This window comes from Chenopodium album, chromosome 1 (genome assembly GCF_948465745.1).
Source record: "Chenopodium album chromosome 1, dcCheAlbu1.1, whole genome shotgun sequence".
Classification (NCBI taxonomy): Eukaryota; Viridiplantae; Streptophyta; class Magnoliopsida; order Caryophyllales; family Amaranthaceae; genus Chenopodium; species Chenopodium album.
The window spans coordinates 65819351-65843286 of record NC_137834.1 but is presented as its reverse complement, the minus strand read 5'-3'; the positions used below and the strand labels follow the sequence as shown (position 1 = coordinate 65843286).

Here is a 23936-nt window from a genome sequence, read left to right as displayed (position 1 = left end):
AATACTACGCGGCTAACCCAGGGACTGCCAGGTCGACCCACAGTCGGTACAGCACCTCAGGCTCCTGCAAAGAGCTTCAATCAGGCAAGAATCTATCTAAGGCATCACAAAACGTCAAATAAGAAAAGAATCATACCGAGAAGATCCAATCTCGGACATAAGCATTGGACATCCCCACACGGCGACTGCCCCAAGAAGCGCTAACTGGAAGCCTGCGCGGTGACGGTCTCGCCGGCGCAGCTGAGGGGAAGTACTCGTAGAACCAGATCTACAAGAAGCTAAAGTTATCAGTAAATGTTAACTAAAATGTAGAGCTAAACTTTATAGGGAATAAGGTTTACCTCTACAACCCTCCAAAAGCCGGACAAAGCAACATTCGACCCAAAGGACCGATGTCGACACGAGTCCCGCAACGCTCGAATGAAATCAGCATAGGCCAGGATGGCCCAGTCGTAAGTCCCGATCCGGTGCAGATTGCGAACGGCAGGAAGGTAGTAAAGCAGCGCCCTACTACCCTTGTCAGGGGAGAACGTCCCTGACAGCAAGATAAGTGCAAAGATGCGCACCCGCTGCTCTTGGGTAGTCGCACCATCATCAAAAGTCGTTGCTAGAGTCGAGCGGCGAATTCCTCTAGCACTGAACTAAGTCAACTCTACCTCAGCTCGAGCCCGAATAGCAATCGAACCTAATAGCTCCTCGACCTCAGGAGAAAAGACGTTGATCCCGCTGTCGAACGACAGTGGCACACAGCTAAACTCCAGTCCTGTGATGAGACTGAAGTCGGTAAGAGTGACCATCATCTCACCCCAAGGAAAGTGGAAAGTGTTGGTGGTGTCCCAAAAGAACTCCACCAGAGCACGAACTACATGCTGACCCCCGCTAGAGGCAACCATGGCCTCGGAGGTCTCGTACAGCGCAGTAAGACCGCAAGACTCCCATAGAAGTCTCGTCTGATCATCTCTGGAAATGTACATCTTGTACAGATCGCCCAAGCCGTCACAACCAGAACCATGACAGCGCGTCCTCCCAACAGTGATGCCCCGTCTCACCCTCTCAGAAATGTGGTGGACGGGAGAAAAGTACAAGGTCCGCTCATCCTACTCAGGGAGTTGACCATGCGAAGTGGACGGCTCGGCATCGTCCTCTACGGGCTCGTGCTCCCGTCGAACGTCTCGAGACCGTGAACCCGAACCTAGTTGTCTAGCCATGCTACATTGTGCAGAATCATCATAAATTAAGGTTCAGTAGTATCTAAAGTTCGCCTAGCCGCATGATACTATGTTCGCAAAAAACAGAGTACGTAGTACTAAAACAGAGCACAAATTCAAATTGAGCATGCACGGCATTTTTCAAGCAATCAAAGAATTTCTTGCAATACTATAGTAATTATTGTGACAAATTGGATAAGAATTGCTAGCAAAAACATCAAGAACGAGCCACATTGTTTTCCCGACCTTAAGAGGTCCAACAATGGCAATTTGTTCATTTCTTCACCAAATTGAGTAAAACAAGTCTCAAATTACGTATCAAGCAATTTCATGGCATAAAATTTGATAAACAAAGAGAATTAAGCATTCTAAAGTTCGAATTTTCAAGAAATTCGGGAATAAACACATGCAAAATTCATTATTAAAACCGGTGTGAGTTTGAAGAAAACTTACATAAATCGGGAAAATGGATGGAATAAGCTTTGATTTGCAACAAATTTGAGCGAATTTGGTTGAGAAACGAGCAAGAACGGATCAAATGAAGTTCTGGAAATTTTCGAGCAAGAAACGCGAAGAGCGGCAGCGGAAATGAAGAAGAGAAGGGTATTTAAGGAAAACCCGACTCTAGCGCCAAGCGCCAGACTTTGGCGTCAGTTGATAGGCGTAGTCTGGCGCTACAGCCAGATTATTGGCGCTGATGTTATTTCAGCGGCGCCAGAATGTTCAGCCACTTAGTACGGTTGTTCCAACTTTTTGCAATATATGTTTTGGGTTCCTTGGTACGCCAGTTAGCCCCTCTAAGCAATTTCACACGATTTTTAGTAATCGGCTTGATTACATAAAGTGATCGACCTGATGAAAGATCGTCTCACTTAGCTTAAAGCGCCTAAGCATTGGCTCATCGCAAAAGGCACCGACATACTGGTTCATTCGCAAAAGGCACCGACATATTGGTTCATAATTCAGCAAAAGGCACCGACATACAGGTTCAAAGCTCCAAAAGCGCCGACGTACAGGCATAGCGGAAGCAAAGTTCAAGCGAGCCTTTTAAAGATCGACAAGCGGAGATCTTCGGTAATTTTCTTTGGAAAATTATCGCAACAAATGAGGATAGCTTCAAGCGAGGATATCTTCGGCAGCATTCCCTAGATTGCGGAGAGTTGTCACAAACAACTGAAGGTGATTTCAAGCGAAGTTGTCTTCGATCGTGTTCCCTAAGATGTGGAAGACGGTCACAAAGCGGAAGAGGATCGTTTCAAGCGAAGCAATCTTCGATAGTGGAGACAGTTACAAGCGTAGCAGTTTTCAAGCGGGATGGCATTCTCTTGCAGGAGGTCATCAAAACAGTAATACGGCAGCAATTCGGTTACTTTCAGAGACGTGTACTCGACGGTGCAAGATACGCGTTTCTTAACTCTTTTATCTGTTTAACTAACGCTAGTTTTGCAGGTATCGGCGTTACAAGAGTGATTTAGGATCGCAGAACGTTCTGAATCATTCTTTGTCCCTATCGATACTTTGACTTTTGTTTTCGAAACTTGCGTTTCTCCAAACTCAGTCAAAGTGGGGGCTTCTGTAGACACCCATTTGTGTCTCCCCAAAACCAAACCCGGTGATGAGTACTTTTCACGTCAAATCATAATCGAATGAAGTGAAAGTGTGGAAAGTTTAGTGTTGCGGATAGTTTTAATTTCTTTTCTCCTCTTTTTGTTTTTGAAAACCTATTTTAAGAAAACAGTCAATCCAGTTTGGTTGGTCCATGATATGGGTCCAATAAAAGTGTAGTTGGATAAGGTTTGAAAAGACCTTTCCAACGATATATTATAAGCCCAATTTCGATGAATATTGAGGAAGTTATGGCCAATTTACTGAACTGAGCCCGGTTTGAGCTTTATATGCGGCCCAATGATCTAGAGGAGGGCCTAATATGGATTTATCATTCCTAATTTCATTAGGAATGATTTTAGTCTTCTAGATTCTTCTAGAAGATTCTTTTCATTCCTAATCTAATTAGCATTGATAAATTGACTTTTGTTGACTTTTAGAGTTTTAATCAGAATAAAAGAACGTTTTTGAGGAAAATACGATTTTATCCTCCTGTACGGCAATTTCTATCTAATTTTAAGAAAACGCGTCAGAATCTTAGTCAGCGCCAAACGCCAGCATTAGCGCCTGACACTACGCTTGGCGCCTGGCGCTAATGTTAGCGTCTAGCGCTAATCCCCGTTTTACGCGTCAGAACTCTGTTTTGATTTTCTATCTTTTTGGTTGATTTTCTTTATAAATATCTTCCTAAAAACTCCGTTTTCATTCACCACCTCTCATCAAGATTTTCTTGATTTCTCTCTCTCTCTTTTCTAAACTAGCCTTCTCTCAAATATAAAAATTATGCATTCATTAGACTTAGATACACCTAGCCATATTCGAAGTTGTCTTCGCCCTAGACGTGAAATGTTTAATTTCTGAGGGTTTGGTCCCAAATCTCTATTTTAATTATTTAATTTAATTCTTTAATTGTTTTGATTATTATTTTCCTTGAAGTTACTAACGTGTGTATTTTGTTATTAGAAAGAGGTACGAGGCATCCAAGTAAGTGTTTTAATTGTTTACATTGTTATTATGATGTAGAAATCATGCTTAGGTTGTTATTATGATATTCCTAGTATCATGTCTAGGGTAACTTTAATATCAAATATGACAATTGTGTTTCCTGCGATGTTTCCTATTTCTTTCCTAATAGCATGGTAGTATCATGTTAAGGTAAAAGCTTTGATTTTTATTGTTTAGTGACATGCTAGGGTTTGTTATTAATCTTGTTAGTATCATGCCTAGGATCTTGCTATTATTATGCTTTAACATGATTCACGATTATTTTAATTATGATTATAATTTTATGATGATTATTTATTATGTTGATGATATTTATTGTTATTGCTTGATCACGCCTTTTATGCATGTTTAAAGGGAATTTGTACATGTAATCACGCTTAATAAAATAATTAATAATCTTGTTTAGGGTTAATTTGGTTATAATTCAAGTGATCGCCAATAATAGATTTATTTGTGCATTAATATTAAACCAACATACATTAAACAGGTTTAGGGTTAATCCTATTGATTGCATGTTAGTCAGAAAGCGCACATGAATACGATCAGAATAAAGTAAAAGCCTATTATTATGGCAGGTTCAATATCTTTTAGGTTGGATTTGTACCTTCATCCCCGAACCCTATTTGGTTCAAGACCTTATGGAGTTGACGATCTCTCTGGGATCGTTAAGGGGTGTAACCTTCACCTCGTGAACGGTTTACAAGTTCCTAAAACTTGTTGGCGACTCTTTTGCTCTATCTTCTTTCCCTTTGGACGCCACCATACTTTAGTGATCACAGTGGGGTTCAAGTTAGGGGTTAATGCTTGAAATATTCTCTACAGTATCCTTAAAAAAAAGTTACGTTTTTACAAAGCATTTTATATGGTTCCATAAATGAGAAATTAAAAAAAAAAAATCAATAAGTAACAGAACATGATATCACAATACATTGAAAGTATTAATTAATTTCAATTAGTGTTTCTTTTTCGATGCAATTGACCATTATGAACACTTAAATCCAAAAACTAAAAATATAAAAATAAAACATGGAAAGTAAATTATGAATAGGGATATTAGCTTACCTTAGTGACACTATGGATTATGAAATTGGAAGATGCTTAATAGTGGGCTATTTTAACTTCCACACACCTTCAGACTTTCAGTAGCTTCATGGAGGAAAGAAGGAGAAATGCTTTGGTAAAAAAAAACGGCTGAAATGCTTCATGGTTGAATAGTTTTAGGGTAAGAATTTGGGAGGGCAAAATGTCATTTGACTTTTATTATTCAATCAGCTAACTCAAAAAGCTCTATTTTTTAGCTATTTACAAATTAGCTGATTTGTCCCAATCAGCTCATTTAAAAAGCTTTTTTACCAAACACCCAAAATAGATGATTGGGGTAGTCAAACCTCTAACTTGGTCAAATAAACTCTTTTATGGTCAAAACTCTAATTACCAAACATCCCCTATGAGATGTGAAGAGTATATCTTTCTTTCATGGTCCCACCCAAATCCACTACTACTTTTTTTTTTTTTAATAATTATTATTGTATTATTTCTTTATTCTCACATTCACTGCCTTTTAAAAAACTATTAACTCCACTATCTTTCTGTTACAAGTTATTAATATTGCAACTACCCCACTTACCTTTTATTTTATTTTAGTAAATTAAATTGCCTAAAACTATGTGCTGGTCAAACTGTAACAAATATTCCGTATTTAAAACATGAATGGAGTATGAATAACTGAGTATACTTCGGGAAATAACTAGTTTAACCTAGAGAAAGTAGCCCGGCCCGATCTGAACGGTTTTGGGCAAGCCTAAAACCCCGCTTTGACCTGAGAAGCCCCCCCCCCCTTTTTTTTTTTTTTTTTTTTGCTGGTTTTGGCATGAGATTTGTATTAAGGCCAGCTTGGCTTGATTTTTTTTTTTTTTTTTTATATCACCTCTAGTTTAACCATAATCTCTCTCTCTCTCTCTCTCTCTCTCTCTCTCTCTCTTTAATAAATCATAATCTCATCATGCAACGGATATATTGGAGTCTAAAATTGCATCTCTCCTATTTGTCTTCGGTTTCCCGCTCTCAAGTCTTAGGGCCTATTATGATACGATTATTTTCAGTTCAGTTCAGCTCTAATTAGTTCAGTTCAGCTACTAATTTCCTTCCCTTATTAAATATTCAGTTTAGTTCAACTCTAATAAGTTCAGTTCAGTTCAGCTCTAATAAGTTAAGTTAAGTTCAGCTCAACTCAGCTCAATTCAATTCAATCAATCAGAATAGGCCTTAGACTCTCTCTCTCTCTACCATTGAAAAAGAGGTGATTAAAAGTAGAGCTTAGCAAAACTACCCGAAAAACCGAAAACCCGAAAAATCGATCCGTAACCGTTCTAAAAATTAGGGTACCTGATCCAATAACCATAACGGTTCAGGTACCCGTTCCGATAATTTGTTATCGGGTATGGTTATTGGGTATCATTTTAAAATTAACGGTTACCCGATCCGATCCTATAAGCATTTTTTTTTTTTGTTTTTTTTTTTCCCTACTTAAATCTATTTTTTAAAATCTAAACTCTTACTTTACTTCATAATTACTTTATCCTTATAATATCAATGATTAGTAATATTATTAATAATTTAGTCAAAATCATATGATATTGTTGTTAATTAGTAGTAAATTATATCATAATTAAGTTTAATTATCATTATTTGATATCTTATTGGTACCCGATAACCGACTGAAAATCCGAGTACCCAAAGTTCGGGTACCCGAACTTATCGGTTCGGGTTATGAATATCACTTATAGGGATTTTGGTTATCGGGTACCCGAACCGTTAGTACTAATGGTACGGATACCCGTCCCATGCTCACCCCTATCAAAAGTCGGGCTGGGCCTTAACAGAATTTCTCGTGGCCAAATCCGTAAAAAAGTAGCGGGCTTATCGGGCCAAAACAGGCTTTCAAGCCGGGTTCGAGCTTTTTAACTAAAAATACGTTGCTTGCTCAAACCCGCCCTATTTTCGGGCCGGATCGGGTCGGGCTAATGGTGATCACCTTTACATTGAAACCAGTGAAAGGCACCTTACTTTTTCCATTGACGTGACTTCTGAAATCTCTGTCCTCCATTGAAGCACCTTCTAAGGTAAACTGTTTTTTTTCATTTTGTATTAATCGAATATCAATTTCACAATTTAGGGTTTATTTTTAGGATTTTCAATTGTGAATTTTCCCGCCATTGTTGAAACTTGAACATTTCAGAAATGGAGAAGAATCCCGCAGAAGAAGCTCTAATTCTACTCAGAAGCAGACTATGTGACCCTCATGCATTTTTCTCTCTCCTCCCTTCTTCTTCAGATACCAACTTTAGGTAATTCTTCTACTCCCCTAATTTCCCATTCATCTCTATTAATATTAAATCTATGAAAGTCATACTTGTTTCTTTCAATTATAATTGTCTTAAAATTTGTTTCGACCGCTTTTCCATTTTACAGTAAATTGAAGTTTTTGATATCTAGTTCAATCACGGAAGCATGTAATAATTCGGTGTTGCTTCTTGGTCCCCGTGGTTGTGGCAAAACTGCGGTTTGTTCTTAGTTACTCTTCCATTGTTTTTAATTTAATTAAGTATGGATTTATATGATTTTGCGGATTTTGATGATGTCTAAATTTTGTTGGTGTGTAGGTTTTGGAGTTAGTCCTTAGAGATTTATTGGTGGAATATCCTGATATGATATCTGTGGTAATGCTCTATATCTCGAATTCCCAATTCCTATTACTATGTGAAAATAAATCTAATAATTGGTGCTTCCAGTCGAAACTCAATTTGCTTGTGGCAAAGCAATACTTAGAAATTTTTGATATTATGTACTTCATTTGTCTTTTGCACAAGTTTTAAGAAGGTAAAGGAAATAACTAGATGTGGGGTTCGGTTGATTAAAAATGAATATACAAAAAAAAAAAAAAAAAAAAAAACAAGATGGTGGGGGTTTAGTTGATTAAAGTTTGGGGTGAAAGGAGAATTATATGGGGACAGAGGTAGTAATATGGGTACTATGTATATTAGAAAGTAATAAAGTATCAGTGTTCAGAATTTGCACATAAGAGTTGAAAATCTTGGTGTTTTAAACAGAATGATCTCATATTGGACTAATCTCTTTAAAAAAAATCTATAACTTTACTTGGTTTTGGTGGATGAATGAAGTAGCTTGAATTAATTTGTAAGTGGAATTGTAATGTTTTGAAAGAAATCACTAGACGTAAGCTATTATTTGTATAATAAAATGCCCTTTGTATAATGAAATTTATTTGAAGAAAACATTTCTTTGGTAGTTCAATTTACTGGAAGTGGGCAGACTGAAGAAAATTTAGTTCATTCCCTTTGTATTTTCTTAATTTTCGAAACAATCCTTAAATGTGCTATGTGGGGTTAACATATTCGGCTTAGTCAAATTAAATTTTGGGTAGTAGTAAGGTTGATGTTCGCTGATTCTCTGTGGTAGACCAAAATATCTCCCATTTTTCTCTCATATAGATTAATGTCCTTATGTTGCCTTGGTGTGTGGATCTTTTGAATACGATCCTAACAGGTATCAACCCTTAGAACAACGGTTTCTTTCAGTCCTTAAAACTATTTGATAGGTGCTTTGGCTAAAACCCGAGTAGTTTCATGCTCCTGAAAACTGGCATGTGTATGAAACAAGTGATGGATAGAGTTACTAGAAATGGGGTAGGGTTGACGCTACAATTTAGACATGATACATTACTTGTCCTTGCTTTATCATTTGTGCGATTAACTAATTTGGTATGATACATTTCTTCTTATTATTTTTATTCAACTAATACTCCTTTCTATGTATGAGAATTTGGATTTGTTTAAGTAGCGTCATCAACTGTACCAGTGTTCGAATAAAAAAAAGGTCTTGTTTTTCCGCAATTAACTAGTGTACTATTTCAAGTTTTCCTAATATAAATTAATTATTGATATTGTATTCTCTATTATGAGAAAATGGTTGTTGGTTCTTCCTTCCTTTTGGTGGGCTGAATATGGCATTGGGTGTTAAAGTATGTTACTTTTTGCAGATAAAATTAAACGGGCTTTTGCATAGTGATGATAATTGTGCCCTCAAGGTACGGCTTAAAAGTCTTCTCATAATTAAAAGTTCCAGTACTCTGCAACAAATGGCTGCTTTTGAGTTTAATTTCTTTTCATTTTTGTTAGATGGTATATTATAAGCTGCATATTTTTCACATTATTGCTCTTAATGTTTGTAAATAACATGAGCTTGAGTATATTACATTATTATGCTATGAAGTGATGAGGCTTAATACAAAAACTTTTCAGTCTCTTGGTATCGGTGTTAGGTGAGTGTGCTTTTGGCTTTATTCTCCTCAACTTGGTAATTTAAGTTTCAGCAAAAATAAACAAAGTTCAATATTTAAGCAGAAATGTGAATGGTTCTGCAAAATTATGTTTTCTTTCAGCAACAATAAGTTGAGGACTGAGCCTTAGTCATTGGTTTGTTTGAGCACCTTTACGTTTACTTTAATGTTGGATGACTTGGGTGCATTTTCCCACTACATCAGATAGGAAGTTGTGTAATGTATAAATATGTAATAATTATAATGATATGTTTCCATTTAATTTTATGATATATTAGATTATTAAAGCTTAAGATTATCCAACGCTGCACAACTTATATAACTTGACATTATCTAGCTTTAGTGACTATGTAGTGGCATTGGTCCTTCTTGGGTAACTCTCGGTGTGCAGTTCCACTAGCTAAGAAATGTAATCAAGATCATTTTAGCTACCGAGTTAATGTCTTATATTGTTACTGCTTCTCTGATTTGCACTTCCATCTTCTGTAGATGATGTTCTCTGAGTTTTATAAATTTCTTCTATGTTTGTCTCTGCATAGAGATTCTCCTTATATTGATATTATTTAACCATGATTTACTATGTAGGAAATCGCCCGACAATTATGTGTGGAGCATCAGTTGTCGTTCTCGAAAATGGTAAACTGCATACATCTATACAATTTGTTTTTGATTTGATTTCCATATGAGATTACAGAACAATTATTAAAAAGATTGACTGTGCTCAGGCTTCTTTTGATGACAATACTCAATTTGTGATTAGTATGTTGCGGTGAGTGGCTTATATTTTTAATTTACTTTCGATAACTTTCATATGTAATCAAATTACATCATTTGGTTGTTGGTCAATGGATTCCTATAAAATTGATATTAAATCAATCTTTTTACCTTTTGTTCTTTCTTTTAGAGAGTGTGGGTTGGCACATAAGACAATTGTTATTGTTCTGGACGAATTTGATATATTTGCTCAGGTATGCATTTGTCTTCTTCTAACTTCACTGTAACCTTGAAGCATTCTTCTAATTCTGCAATGGCATTGGTCATTCTTGGGTACACATTAGCCCTGCAATGTCTTCCCTAATTCCTTATATATATATTTTTACTCATTTTTTATGAAATTTCAAGTGATGTGTATTGAAATTTTTCATCATCACCTTTTGTTTTTCACTTTCCAGGGTAAACAACGGTTACTCTATAGCTTGTTAGATGCAATGCAATCTGTGACGTCACAAGCTGTTGTGATTGGCATTAGCTGTAGATTGGTATGTTTTAGTAAGAATTTTCTTTTTCTCTGCACATGATCTTGTCCATGTTGAGCAAGATGGAAGTGTTTCAATTGGAGATTTTTTATTGGAGGTTTATATTGATGTTTAAAGCTGTGTTTGTTAAAATTTCGCCCCTGTTCACTTCACCTTAAAAAAAAAATATTCAATTAAAAAAATAATATTCAATTAAAATAATTTTAGTTTAGTAAAAATAATTTTACTAAAGTAAAATTAAATAAAGTTCAGTTAGTAAAAATCAGTAATTATAAAGAAGAAATATAATAGAGAATCAATAAAAATAATTCAGTTTAGCAAAAATAATTTCACTTCAGTAAAAATTATTTATGTTCAGCAAAAATAATTTCAGTTCAACAAAAATTAGATGAAATGAACGGGGTCTTAGTTGTTTAGCTATATCGCCTTTTTCAATGATGATTTTTTTTAGTGTGTCTTGTACATGAAAGTAAACTTGGCAAAATGATATTCCTAAGTATGATTATAAGAGTCAAGCATTGGTTATTTTTGGAGAAAGTCATCTTGTGTAAAGTTGAATTTCTCTCTAAACACTTAAGTATGATTATATGGTAATACTACAACCCATCAATACTAGTAAAATCAACTTTTATTTTTATTTGGAAATAATTAGAATGGGATTAGTATGTTTAGTAATTGAATTGGCTATGGTTACCTTGAGATATGGTGTAAGTCTTATTTTTATTCAAGTATTTCATAAAGTTAATTTTTTTTTCTTTTTTTTGCAAATAATTTGTGCAATATAAGTGTTTTTTATTTTTTATTTTAAATGTAAAATAAGATTTTATCATATATAAAGAATTGTATTCAAGCTTTATCATACAATTCTTGGTTGCTTATATGTAGTAAATAGCTTTGTATTGTAGAAAGGACAAATTTGCCATATTTTCTAGTTTTATGGTGGCTATTAGAACCCATGAACTAGCATTCTTATCTTTATTTTGATTTCTGGATATAGTCTAGAGAAGAGAGAAAAAGGATGATCTAACAACAATGGTAGATCAAATGCTCCACACTTTTTACTTTTTGTAAAAATTAGAAATATAAAAAAATTAATGAACCTCAATAGTAGTGTGTGATTACTAGTAAAAATGATTGGAGTAGGAAAGTTCTAGAGAAAATTTGTGATGATCTCATCAGACGTCATGTTTGAGCTCCACAGCTCCATTCAGGAGAGAGAAAGAGGCAAGGGGGAGAGGAGAGATATATTGAATGATTTTTTTTTTTTGGGTACAATCACATGAGTAATACTCCGTAAGGAAATTATATAGAGTGACCAGTATTCAAAATACTGTCCGCTAGATTAAATTGATTGACGGTAATAAGCGCTTTTCACGCTTCTCGCACTAAGAATACTTCTCACGTGAGTCCAAATCTTCTCACACTAAGGATGATGTATATATTTTGAAAAACCCATTAACTTCTACATGAAAATAAAACCCCCTATCTCCTTTCCCATCTACTTTTTTTTAGTAAATTACAAATGATGGCCAATCAACTTATCACTTACACCTGTGTTAAAACTAAGGAGTAACAATTAGGCATATAATAAAGTTGCTCACTTACTCCTAATGTCACCATATGTTAAGCATTTGTACACAATGGTACGAGTATAGATTGGTGATACATTTTTTTAATATTTTGGACAACTTAAATATCAAAACTGCAATGAAATAAAGAAGAGGAAAAAAAACAATACCTTTGAAATCCTTCCCTTGTCATGATTCTCCATCAATCACCTACTTAGTACTCACTACCACTCCTCATCACGATCAAGTTCGCATCTCTCCACCACCATTGATCTATAGCTATTATTATATAGTACATAACCATCACCCACCAAGCTACTGCTTTGTCTACTTCTTGCTAAGGTGAATGAATTCAAGAAAATAGATGTGGCTGACTACCCTTAGGGAAGGACAAGGAAGCTACAAGGGGTTAGTGAAATAGGTGTTTGACTTGGAGTAGTACTATAGAGTATTAATGTTGGATAAAGGGGAAAGAGAAGATGGAAAGAAAGGAGTTAGAATGATATATGGTGGCCTTGGTAGATACTTGGTGTCAAAATCTCTAATGCCTCTAAACCTTTGAAAAGGTTGAGTAAGAGCATAGGTGAAGAGGGAAAAGGAATGGACAAGAGAGGGAAAGGTTGGCAATAAGGGTAAGCCAATTGTAAAAGGAGGGTGGAAGCAAGTTTGGTGGCGATGGATGGATAGACTGATGGTACTTGTGGTGGTGATAGTGGTGGGGGTAGTAAAGTTAGTGACTTAGTAGTGTAAATTGGAGAGGGAGTGTAGTTTTGCTTAATTTCTTTTTCTTTCTTTTTAAATCATTCTGGTACTTGAGCTTATAAAAAATTCCACTTATCACTAATTCTTTGTATGGTTTCTAGCCAGTTATTTAAAATGTATAACCTTTAAAAAGTCACGACATGGCAATTAAAAAGCTTATGAATAGTGCCTTTCCTTTTTTACCCTTGAAAAAGTTTATTGATTATTTTGCCCTTGTTGTAGCAATTGATTTCCTTCTCTTTGTAGGACGGTTGACCTTTTTGCCCCTTTGCTTTCCCTCGGTCTTCCCGAGGTTGTTTAGCCTGCAATACATCTTTGTCTCCCTTTTTTTACTTTTCATGGTTTTACTTTCTACCACTCATTTCACTTTCTTTCTCTTTGTTCCCCTCTCTCTCCCTTCACCTCAATTCTCTCTCCTAATTCATGCAATGAACTCATTGCACACACTCTCTCCTCTAAAGGTATTTGAACAACAATTAAAGCTTATTTTGATAATATTGACATATCCTAAGGGAGATTGGAATATTACCTTGGGCTTCCTCTGATCCTATGGTAAAGAATTTAAGCTTAGTACTATGCTAAAGAAAAAAATGATATGGTTTCATCTTATTTTTAATAATTATAAAATTTTAGTTGGTTTTTTTTTTTTTTGGTAATATTTTTGCTTCAATTATAATGCTGAACAAACCATCATCATATGGGGCTCCTCCTTCCATGTCTGGTTATCCAACTACATCTTATGTGCAATGAAACCCAACACGAAGTTTCTACAACATTTCCCAAGGCTTTGGATTTGGTATGACAGAAGTTTGGGTGTTAAATTTTAATTTGCTTTCATTTCACTAAGCAAGTCTCCACTCAATTTTGATTTTTAGGAGTGTTCAATATGGTTTTGACAGGAATATTAATTAAAAACTTATTATTCAGAGAGATGATGATCCAATTTTTTAATATGTACTCTTAGTTTATACAACTTTTTCAAAATTACATAAAGACCCAAAACTTCTTTGGAAACATAATAAGATCCAATGTCTCTATATGTAGTTGATATAATTTTTACAAATTACATTTCATTAGAATGGACATTGTCCATCATGTAATTGCAGCACATTCAATTTTCAAATTTCTATAGATGCTCATTCAGACCATCGCATGTAGTAATATCAGGCTGCATGGCCTATTCAAATTCGCTCTTGCTGAAATGTAAAGCTTGGTTCACATATATATAGAATATGTTTACTGTTTTGTGGGATTCATGGTTATAATTTTTGGTTTAATATTTCCGAAACATAATCAAACGCAATTTCTCATCATTAAAATTTAAATACACATCCTACTATCTTTTGAAACATTATCAAATCATATGCAACATTACTTAATACTTAATTACAATACATCTCATTCCAATTTTTGAGAAAACTACATGACCAATTCAAATTGCTATTGAGAGGATAACTTCTATAAAACCCGATTCACAATCATCACAAGTATATTACCAATAGGACATTATAACTAGTAAATTGATAGTACCAAGAATAAGTTACATTAAAAATGCTTTCCTAGGTCACCTAAATAGATTTTTTAAATGTGAGGGTACCTGAAAATGTCAAATTGTGAGAAATGGTATTTATGCATGATTGGAATTTTGGATTATTATGGGCAAATTTTAACTGTTGAAATTATTTTCAACGTATCAACTAAACATGAGATTAATTTATGGAATAAGTTTTAGGGAGGTTGCAATTCAAAATTTAAGGGTTTTTTTTTTTTTTTTTTTGGGGTTGTGAATCTGAATTTGCGATATACTTGTATAAAAATTTAAGGAAGAAGTTTTAGGGAAGTTGCAATGTATTTCAAAATTTTTATTTTACAAGTACATCTCATATGAAAAGAGATAAAAAAACACAAAAATAATAATTTATTGTATCACTATTATAGTGCCCTGAAAGGCTGAAATTGCATTTCTTCAAAAAAAAAAAAAAAAAAAAAAAAAAAAAAGGAAGCTGAAATTGCATATTTTCTCCAATTCCACCTGCAGGATGCTGACCAACTTTTAGAGAAAAGAGTTAGATCCCGTTTATCACAGAGAAAACTTTTGTTTTGTCCTCCCTCAAAAGATGAGTTAGAAAGGTAATTCTAGCCAAGTTTAGAGATTAGAATGACAATTTTTTTGTGCAGTTTGTGTTACATGCATGTTCTGAAGTGATTCTTTGATTAAGTGGCTGTTCACAGGTTGCTGGAGTTTCTATTATCCTTGCCGGTAAATTCGAGCCTTCCTCAGAGTTACGTAGTTGAATTCAACAAAGAGCTTCGTGTATCCTTTCTCTTTAGATATATCATTTTGGTCTGTGTACTACATATCATGCAAACATTTGTTGTGGATTGACTGTTACTTTGTCTGTGCTTCTTATTGTAATGGTTATTTTCATATGTTTTCTCTCTGACTATACCATTTTGAAGTTGTATATATCACTTGGATTCCATCTACTCTCAAGCTACTTAGTACCCTTGACAATGCATTTTCAAAATTTTGGTCGCAGTATATTCACCTTCTATGAAATGTAACTAGAATTACTTGCTACTATGAACAATATGTTGCTAATCTTTGGTATTAACTCCATGCAAATGCTATAGAGCTCTATATTATCATGTGTAGGATCGATGTTGATATTCAGTAAAGAGCGGAATATGACTATACGTATTATTTGTTTTTTAGTTTTTACCCTCAAGTTACAGAACGAGCATTCTGGATTAGCCTCAGCTTTGATGCCCTGTTCAGTGCTGTCCTCTCAAAGTTCAAATAGTAATATTATGGTGTGCTATAGACTTCCGTTTTGGCGAGGAGACCTGAGTACTGGAGGTTGACACATTTATTTATGTAGGGTTGGAATGGATGATTGAGAGGTGGATTTATTAAGTAGCAGCAAATAGCCATATAGCAGGCATTGATTGCATACAAAGATCCTTTGGTTTCACCTTGTAATAGAATTATACATACTTGGGCTCTCACTGTCTTGATTCCTGAATCCAAACTTATAATGCAAAGGGTTTTGGTGCTTTTTCTGAAGTTTCGGGAATTAATAATCTTTCTATCTGTTCTTATTGTTTTTGAAGGTACGTGTCGCTTTTTGCCTATTTTGTTAGAATATATTTTGAACCTCAACCTCATCCTCATCCTCATGAGACTAGAGCTGAATTTATAGTACATTTCTTTAGTTAGTGTAAGACTTAACATGGTGGGAAAAGCCTAGAAGAGGAAGTGGAAGCCTGGGAGGTCAACTAGAGAGAGAGAGAGAGAGAGAGAGAGAGAGGGAGGGAGGGAGGGAGGGAGGGAGAGAGAGAGATGGAATCGACCAGAGAGAGAGAGAGAGAGAGAGAGAGAGAGAGAGAGGGGGAGGGGGAGAGAGAGAGAGAGAGAGAGAGAGAGAGAGAGAGATGGAATCGACCAATGAATGATATTAACTATCTATCATGTAACACATTGTTATGCCGAATCAACAATTTGCAAAGTTTTAGATACGGGCAAATCAGTTTAATTTGAAAGCTATATTAATGCTCATACTCCAGCTATCTCTTTATCTACTCTGTATTTTCTTCCTTGATTTTACGTAGAAGATATTGGCTGACAAGAAATTCAAAGACACTATGAACACATTGTTGAGTTCAGATTCAACAGTTGACCAGATTATGAGATTCTTGTAAGTAATTTCTTCTTTAAGTGAAACAATTGAGTTGTGCTCTATGTTTTTAGATTTTACACATAGTAATCCTAACGTCCAATTAGTAAGTCAACAATAACCTTGTTGTTAGTATTCTGTTATGGGAGTTTTGTGACTCTATAACCCCAATTTTTCATTTTGGTGAAGAATTTCCTCCAAATGAACAGGGGTAGCCTCTTAGCCTCCCTCTTCTTTGTACATAACACCCCCTTTTCTATATTTTATCCATAGGCATCCATTGTTATATTCCTTATATTGACACTTTTATAGCTATTTATGAGGGTTGCATTGCTCTTGGGAAAATACCATTGTAAAAGTTGTCAATCTCAATTAAATTCTTATTTTTAGGGATTTTAATCCCAATTAATTAATTAACTAATTCAGAAATTAGTCGATTGGAGAGTAACCTTCCACATAGTAGAATAAATGACATGTGCATCAAGAAGACCCATAGATGCTTTTACTCATGTTTATCACCTTCTTCAACATCTATTAGGTTTGAAATTTTTTGGTTAGGTTTGAAATTACTAATAAAAAATAGAGAGAAACCTTTCGTGTGAGTTGAGCTTGGTAAGAGATCTCCTCGGGGAGGATAGGCATAGGAATTGGAAATGCCAATGGACTCGGCAACTGAATAAGATGGTGGAGGTAGCGGAGGAGTTGTGGTGGTGATACTGGCGACGGAGGAATTTAGAGAGGAAAGGGAATAGGCAAAATTGGCCCACTTTGAACTGTGGCTGGAGTGTACCCTGTACTTTGCTTAGTGGCCAAAACACCACAAACTAATGACTTGGGTGCAAAACGCACCTTTAGTGAGTTTTCTGGCCACCATTCTCACCGGAGCCGATAAATTTTTTCGATTTGCATGTCGTAAAATGTCACGTAAAGGTTTCGGGGGTCATTTTGACCATTAAAGGTCCAAATTGAGTTCGAAACAAGCAAAAAAACAGCCTAAATGACTCAATTCGGCTTAAAAAACAATGACACACAAAACGAATCATGTACGATATTGATTTACTTGTTTCGAGCTCAATTTGGACCTCCGAAACCTTTACAGGATGCAAATAAAAAAATAATAAAAAAACTCACTAAAGGTGCGCTTTGCACCTAAGTCATTAGTTTGTTGTGTTTTGGCCACTAAGCCATAGTTCATAGTGTTGAGACCAATTTTGCCAAGAATTTAACTAACTTGGTATTTTCTTTTTCCGCTTCTTTGTCACTTTCTCATTCTCCATCTTTCAGAAAGAGAGAAAAACTTCCGGAGAAAGAACCTAGAGTAAGCATCTAACTTTGGTCTAACGTCCTTGAATTTTGCTAACATAGTTAGGTTACTGTTGACTTACTAATTGCACCTAAAAGTTATTGTGTGGAAATACTCTAAAAAACATTTGCCTGCATCATTGCATTTTATGGTTCCTCATGAGCCTCCCTTCTGCGCATCCATCTCCTCTCGTGGGGTCTAGCAATACAAAAAATGAACAAAAACAAAACTTGTTTTCTCATGTTATTACCTCCCATGTTTTCAGGTTTTTATCTGTTTCCACCATGGACATGAAGACGGGCATCCTTTCAATTGAGAACTTCAAGAGGGCTGTTGTGAGATTAAATAGACAGCCAAAGTTGGAGTATCTAAAAGGTGAAGTAGCCTCTTCAATTTTATGTGCTTCATTTTGTTCCATTTCAATTTGATAGTTATAGACTCAATAATCTGATAGTATGTATTTTTCTCATTCAGTATGTAGTATGCACCGCTGTTCCTACTCTCTCCCCATATTAGCACCATTTATAAAACATAACTATATACTCTGGAGAACCATGATCTTGGTCCCTAATATCCGTTGTCCATTCTATTGATTATCAGTGTAGTAATTTCGTGGAAAGAAGGCTGAAGGTTTATCGAGTCTTTTGGGTTTTAACAAATTTAATAGGAAAATCTGAATGTCAAAAAGGACCTTTTAAAGTAGACATTTTGTGAGAAAAGGTCCTTTTATATAAATAAAGTGGTAAATTAGGACCTTATATAAATATTTTTAATTTTGCATTCTTAAATTTTTTTTGTGTGTGAAAAGGGACCTAGCTTTGACTTGATTTTTCCAATGTTGACCCTCGTATGCAGAGCATGTGCCTTGTTTTCATCCCTTTCACCTTCCCAACCACCATGCCCAACACCTTTGGTTGTACATAGAGATAGGTGCACCCAAGTTATTTATTTATTTATTTATTTTATTTTTTTGGCTCATTTTAAGATTTTAAAATGTGCAAAAAATATTTAATGAGTAGAAAATACCTTTGGGTGCAGCTTACAATCGGATGTATATAATTTTTTTAAACCATGCCCACCATCATCCCACTACTAGCCCACCACGACACTAAAATCCTACACCACCACATGCCCTACCTCTTCACTCCCTTTTCCTTTGCTTCATTCTCTCCTCTCCTCGTCTGAACCCAACGCCAGCTACCCCTTCACACTACCTACTACAAATTGCCACTACCTCAAGCGCCACTCATGTCACCTATCAGCGTATTGCCGTTGCCAAGCCGCTACCCATGCAACTCATTCCATCTTATTATCCCCATTTGGTAGAAGTAATGAAAAGACGACGCGTGAACATCATGTGCCTCCAAGAGACAAGATGGACAGGAGAAGGAGCTCGAGGCTTGGTTTTGGGGTATAAGGTATGGTATGTTGGGCAAGAAACGAGCCACAGAACAAGGAATGGTGGAGCTAGGAACGGAGTTGGTGTGGTTCTCGATGAGAGGTTGGCAAAAGAGGTGATCGAGGTCTATCGGAAGAACGATAGGTTGATAAGGCTGAAGTTGCTATGTGGCAAGGAGATTGTGAATGTTATCAGTGCTTATGCTCCCCAAGTGGGTTTAGATGCAGAAGAGAAACGACAATTTTGGGAGGACCTAGACGAGGTGGTGCAGGGTGTCCACCACTCAGAGAAGTTATATATTGGAGGGGATCTAAATGGGCACGTTGGGGCGAGCCGAGATGGCTATGAGAGTGTCCATGGAGGCTTTGGGTATGGGCAGAGGGACGCCGGTGGTGAAGCTATTATGGATTTTGCCCAATCATATGATTTAATTTTGGCTAATACTTGGTTTAAGAAGAGGGATTCACACTTGATAACTTTTCGGAATGGAGCAAATGCAACTCAAATAGACTTCCTGCTCACAAGGAGCATAGATAGCCAAAGTTGCATAAACTGTAAGGTTATCCCAGGGGAGAGTGTGGTCACCCAACACCGGCTATTGGTAATGACTATTCGTCTGAAAGAGAAGGCGAAGAAAAAAGTTAGACAAGAAGAACCAAGGATAAGATGGTGGACCCTAAGGGATGCAAAAGCTAAGGTTTTTACAGAAAAGGTAATTGAAGAAGCGGATTGGGATGGAGAGGTGGATCCGGACATGACCTGGTTACGAATGAAGAACTGTTTCCTAAGAGTGGCCAAAGAGGTCTTAGGGGAAGTAAGGGGAAGAACTTCGGTACAGAGAGATACTTCGTGGTGGACTGAAGAGGTGAAAGCAGTAATTAAGCAAAAAAGGGAATGCTATCAAGCCTTAGGAAAATGTAGGAGTGATGAAACCTTTGCAGCGTATAAGGAGGCTAAGAGTAAGGCAAAGGCAGCTGTTCGCCAAGCAAAAGAAAAGGCATATCAGGAGGTTTATGAAAAGCTTGATTCCAAGGAGGGAGAAAGGATCATTTATAAGATGGCAAAGAGAAGACAAGAGGCAAGGAAGGATATTGGCATGGTGAAGTGTGTCAAAGATAAGAACCAAATGGTCCTAGTGCAAGAGGAGGGCATCAAGGACAGGTGGAAGGGGTACTTCGATGAATTATTTAATGGAAGTAATGGAGTTGTGATAGGAGATACCTCTATGAGTGATGAAGAAATCAACATGGAGTATGTGCGAAGGATTAGGAGAGTAGAGGTGGAGATTGCACTGAGGAAGATGAAACCTAAGAAGGCGGTTGGCCCTGATGGGGTACCGATAGAGGTGTGGAGGTGTTTGGGTAAGATTGGTATTGATTGGTTAACAAACCTTTTCAACAAGATATGGACGGCTACAAGGATCCCACAAGATTGGAGGAAGAGCACCTTGGTCCCGGTTTATAAAAACAAAGGAGACGCTCAAGATTGTTCTAACTATCGAGGAATTAAGCTTATGAGCCATACTATGAAGTTGTGGGAAAGGGTGATTGAACAAAGGTTGAGGGCATGCACAAGCATTTCAGATAACCAATTTGGTTTTATGCCTGGGAGATCTACTATGGAGGCAATCCATTTGATAAGACAAATGATGGAGTTTTATAGGGTAAAGAAGAAAGATCTTCATATGGTCTTTATTGATTTAGAGAAGGCATATGACAAGGTGCCAAGAGAGATACTTTGGTGGGCAATGTTGAAGAAAGGTATCCCACGAAGGTATGTAGACCTAGTTAAGGATATGTATCGGGATGTGTCAACAAATGTGAGGACATGCGGAGGGTTGACAAAAGATTTCCCTATTACAATCGGATTGCATCAAGGGTCTGCATTAAGCCCTTTTCTTTTTGCAACGGTTCTAGACGAATTAACTAGACCAATTCAAGATGAGGGTCCATGGTGTATGCTGTTCGCAGATGATATCGTTTTGGTGGATGAGACTAAGGATGGGGTTAATGTCAAGTTGGAGCAATGGAGGCAAAGGTTGGAATCTAGAGGGTTTAAGCTAAGTCGGAGTAAGACTGAATATTTGGTATGTCGTTTTGGCACTCAGAGGGGGACAAGCAATGAAGTGGTGAGTTTGGATGGAAAGGATTTGACCATGAGTGAATGTTTTAAGTACCTAGGGTCGATCATCCAGAAGAATGGTGACATTGATCAAGACGTGACCCACAGGATTAAGTCAGGGTGGCTTAAATGGAGAGCGGCCACGGGAGTGCTATGCGACCGCAGCATTCCCTTAAAGTTGAAGGGAAAATTCTACAGGACTGCCATAAGACCAGTGTTGCTCTATGGTACAGAATGTTGGGCTTCTAAGAAAGAGCATATTAAAAAGATGGAGGTTACGGAAATGCGCATGTTAAGGTGGATGTGTGGAAACACTTTAAGAGATAGAATCAGAAATGAGGTTATTCGCAAGAAAGTAGGTGTGGCGGGCATTGTAGATAAATTAAGGGAAAATCGTCTGCGTTGGTTTGGACATGTAAGACGGAGACCCGAGGGTGCACCGGTGCGAAGAGTGGAAGAGTGGGACCATGGAGGGATTAAACGAGGAAGAGGGAGACCAAAGATGACTTGGTTGGAAGGAGTGAGGAAGGATATGAAGTGCATGGATTTACGTGAGGATGAAGTTTTGGATCGTAAGGGATGGAGGAGAAAGATTTATGTTGATGACTACACGGAATAATCAAATTTGGTTCATGTTAGCCGACCCCACTTTTGGGATTAAGGCTTTGATTGATTGATTGATTGATTGATGGATGTTATTTATAGCTTTCACGTAGTATTCATAAGAGGGGGATTTTATTTGATTCAATTGATTTCATATGTTTTATGCGGGGTTTTAATGGCATATTAAAGGCAAAAGGTAAGAAAATGGAAGGGATGACGATGAGAGGCAAAAATTATGGAGGGATGGTGGTATGGTAGTGGTGGGGATAATGTTCAGCAAAATTAGAGGAAAAAATCAAGTCATTTGCTTAGCATGTGAGGGTCAAGTCCGAATAAGGACAATCAAAGGTCGGGATCCTGTTTAGGGTCCTTGTTCAAAACAAAATTTTCGGTTTGCTTTAAATGGTCCTTTTTGACGAATTTTGAATGTGAGGAGTTGGAGCAGAAGAAAGGGTTAAGTGTGTGTGTGGGAGGGAGGGGGGGGGGGGGGGGGGAGGGAATGATGGATATAACAAGGTGGCTGAAATCTTTTTTTCTTTTTCTTTCTTGGGGACAAGCTATGCTTTTTGCAGTGTTGAATAGTGTAGATTTATGCTTTTGTTCCCAATTCCAGTGATTGACACTGGGATCATAATTTTTTGTAAGAAGCCCTGTTTCATATCCTATTTAGTTATATATGCATGGTGTAAATTTTTTTATAAGATAAATAGCTGAAGGTGTAGAAGGGGAGTTCCCCAGATTCAAGTCTGTTCTTTTGAACTATTGTTTATTTGGCTAATGCTGCATTCCAAGCTCTCACTTCCTTAATCGCTTTCCCCTCCTAAAATTGTTATTGACTTCTCTGACATATATAAATTTGTTCTCACAGATTGCTCTGTCTTAGAACTTTATATACTGGTCTGTATGAAAAGGCTAGAAGTTAAAGAGCAGAACTCATATAACTTCAACTCTGTCATGAAAGGTACATATAAAAGATCTACGAGTTGCATTATATTTTAAAATTCCCATGTACTTACTGTCGTTTATGTGGCAGAATACAAAGCTATACATGATTCATTCCAGACTCCTGACTATTATGCACGGAATGTTTGCTTAAGGGTGAGCATGGTTTAGCCTTTATCAATATTACTTGCACAATCTAAACTAATTTGATGATCTACTGGTCAATAATTTCAGGCTTTGGAGCATCTTATCCAATGTGAATTAGTTTGCTTCATGGACAATAGGGGGTACAACCAATCCAATGAATTTCGTCCAGTGAAGTTACTAATCTCACCATATGAGCTCCAATTGGGTTTGAAGGAAAATCAAAGTTGCCCAGTAAGTTAAATGTTTCAATTGTGTTTGCTGTGTTAATTTCTGAATAAGTTAATGCTGCAAAGTAGTTAAGTACCTTCTGCTTCTCTAATCTATGGTGTAGAAACATATTCAATGGTTCTTTTCTTTTTGATGCCCTGTTTCTGAATGTTTTGACATCAAGGTTATATCTGACAAATGATAGCTGTATAAAACACCTGATATATAAAAATGCTGTTCATGCGCGCAGAGCATTCTTCAAAAATTGATGGATCAGACTGGGCAAAAAAGTTAAAAGGACCAAATAAATGTTCTGAATTGTGAAGTAGCTTGAGAAGATCTGCTGCAAACTTCTTGGTTCAAGTATGAGTTAATTAACCTTTTTAACCTCATTAGAAATTTGATTAAATCCTTTTTGTGAAGATATGGGGAACAATCAAATATTGTACACGATACTTCTCAGGTTTTTGCTGTGCATTGTATAAAACCTTTTTGTATAAACTTATCTTGCTCTGTTTTTTCAATATTCAAATTTTTTGCAGTCTATTGATATGTGTGTTATTGTGCTACTACACCATGCTCCAAGTGATGCATAGCATGTTACCTTGACCAACTGAAGCTTTGTAGCAAATTTTAACTTTTTGTAGGCACATTACTTACGTTGCTTTTAAATTAAACATAATAGAGAAAATGATTTATGAAACAACAACGTTGATTTAGAATGATTTATGATTCATTGGTCACAATGAAATTACTCTGTATGTTACCTGGTTG

At 36.4% G+C, this 23936-nt stretch overlaps 1 protein-coding gene across 3 annotated transcripts; it reads left to right on the top strand.

The window, feature by feature from the left end:
• The first annotated feature begins 6835 nt into the window (after positions 1-6835).
• LOC145596507 (origin of replication complex subunit 4-like) lies at positions 6836-23823 on the top strand. Of its 3 annotated transcripts, XM_081652796.1 has the most exons (17): positions 6836-6940; positions 7057-7165; positions 7290-7380; positions 7481-7537; positions 8878-8925; positions 9763-9813; positions 9903-9946; positions 10082-10145; positions 10350-10436; positions 14802-14893; positions 14996-15077; positions 16376-16461; positions 18009-18118; positions 22735-22827; positions 22900-22964; positions 23043-23186; positions 23413-23816. In XM_081652796.1, the coding sequence occupies exons 2-17, from the start codon at positions 7059-7061 to the stop codon at positions 23455-23457; spliced, it is 1266 nt and encodes a 421-aa protein (XP_081508922.1). In that variant the 5' UTR covers positions 6836-6940; positions 7057-7058; the 3' UTR covers positions 23458-23816. The 3 variants fall into 3 exon arrangements, with proteins under 3 accessions (XP_081508922.1, XP_081508992.1, XP_081508846.1); XM_081652866.1 differs by lacking the exon at positions 6836-6940 and having other exon boundaries at positions 6952-7165; positions 16379-16461; positions 23413-23823; XM_081652720.1 differs by lacking the exon at positions 6836-6940 and having other exon boundaries at positions 6952-7165; positions 23413-23815.
• Positions 23824-23936: the final 113 nt, after the last annotated feature.

Bases quoted from the DNA above. Each gene is read 5' to 3' on its own strand.
- LOC145596507 (XM_081652796.1), top strand. From the start codon at position 7,059: ATGGAGAAGAATCCCGCAGAAGAAGCTCTAATTCTACTCAGAAGCAGA. The intron at 7,381-7,480 runs GTTTGTTCTTAG...GTTGGTGTGTAG, and splicing joins GTGGTTGTGGCAAAACTGCG to GTTTTGGAGTTAGTCCTTAG. The intron at 23,187-23,412 runs GTAAGTTAAATG...TCATGCGCGCAG, and splicing joins AGGAAAATCAAAGTTGCCCA to AGCATTCTTCAAAAATTGAT.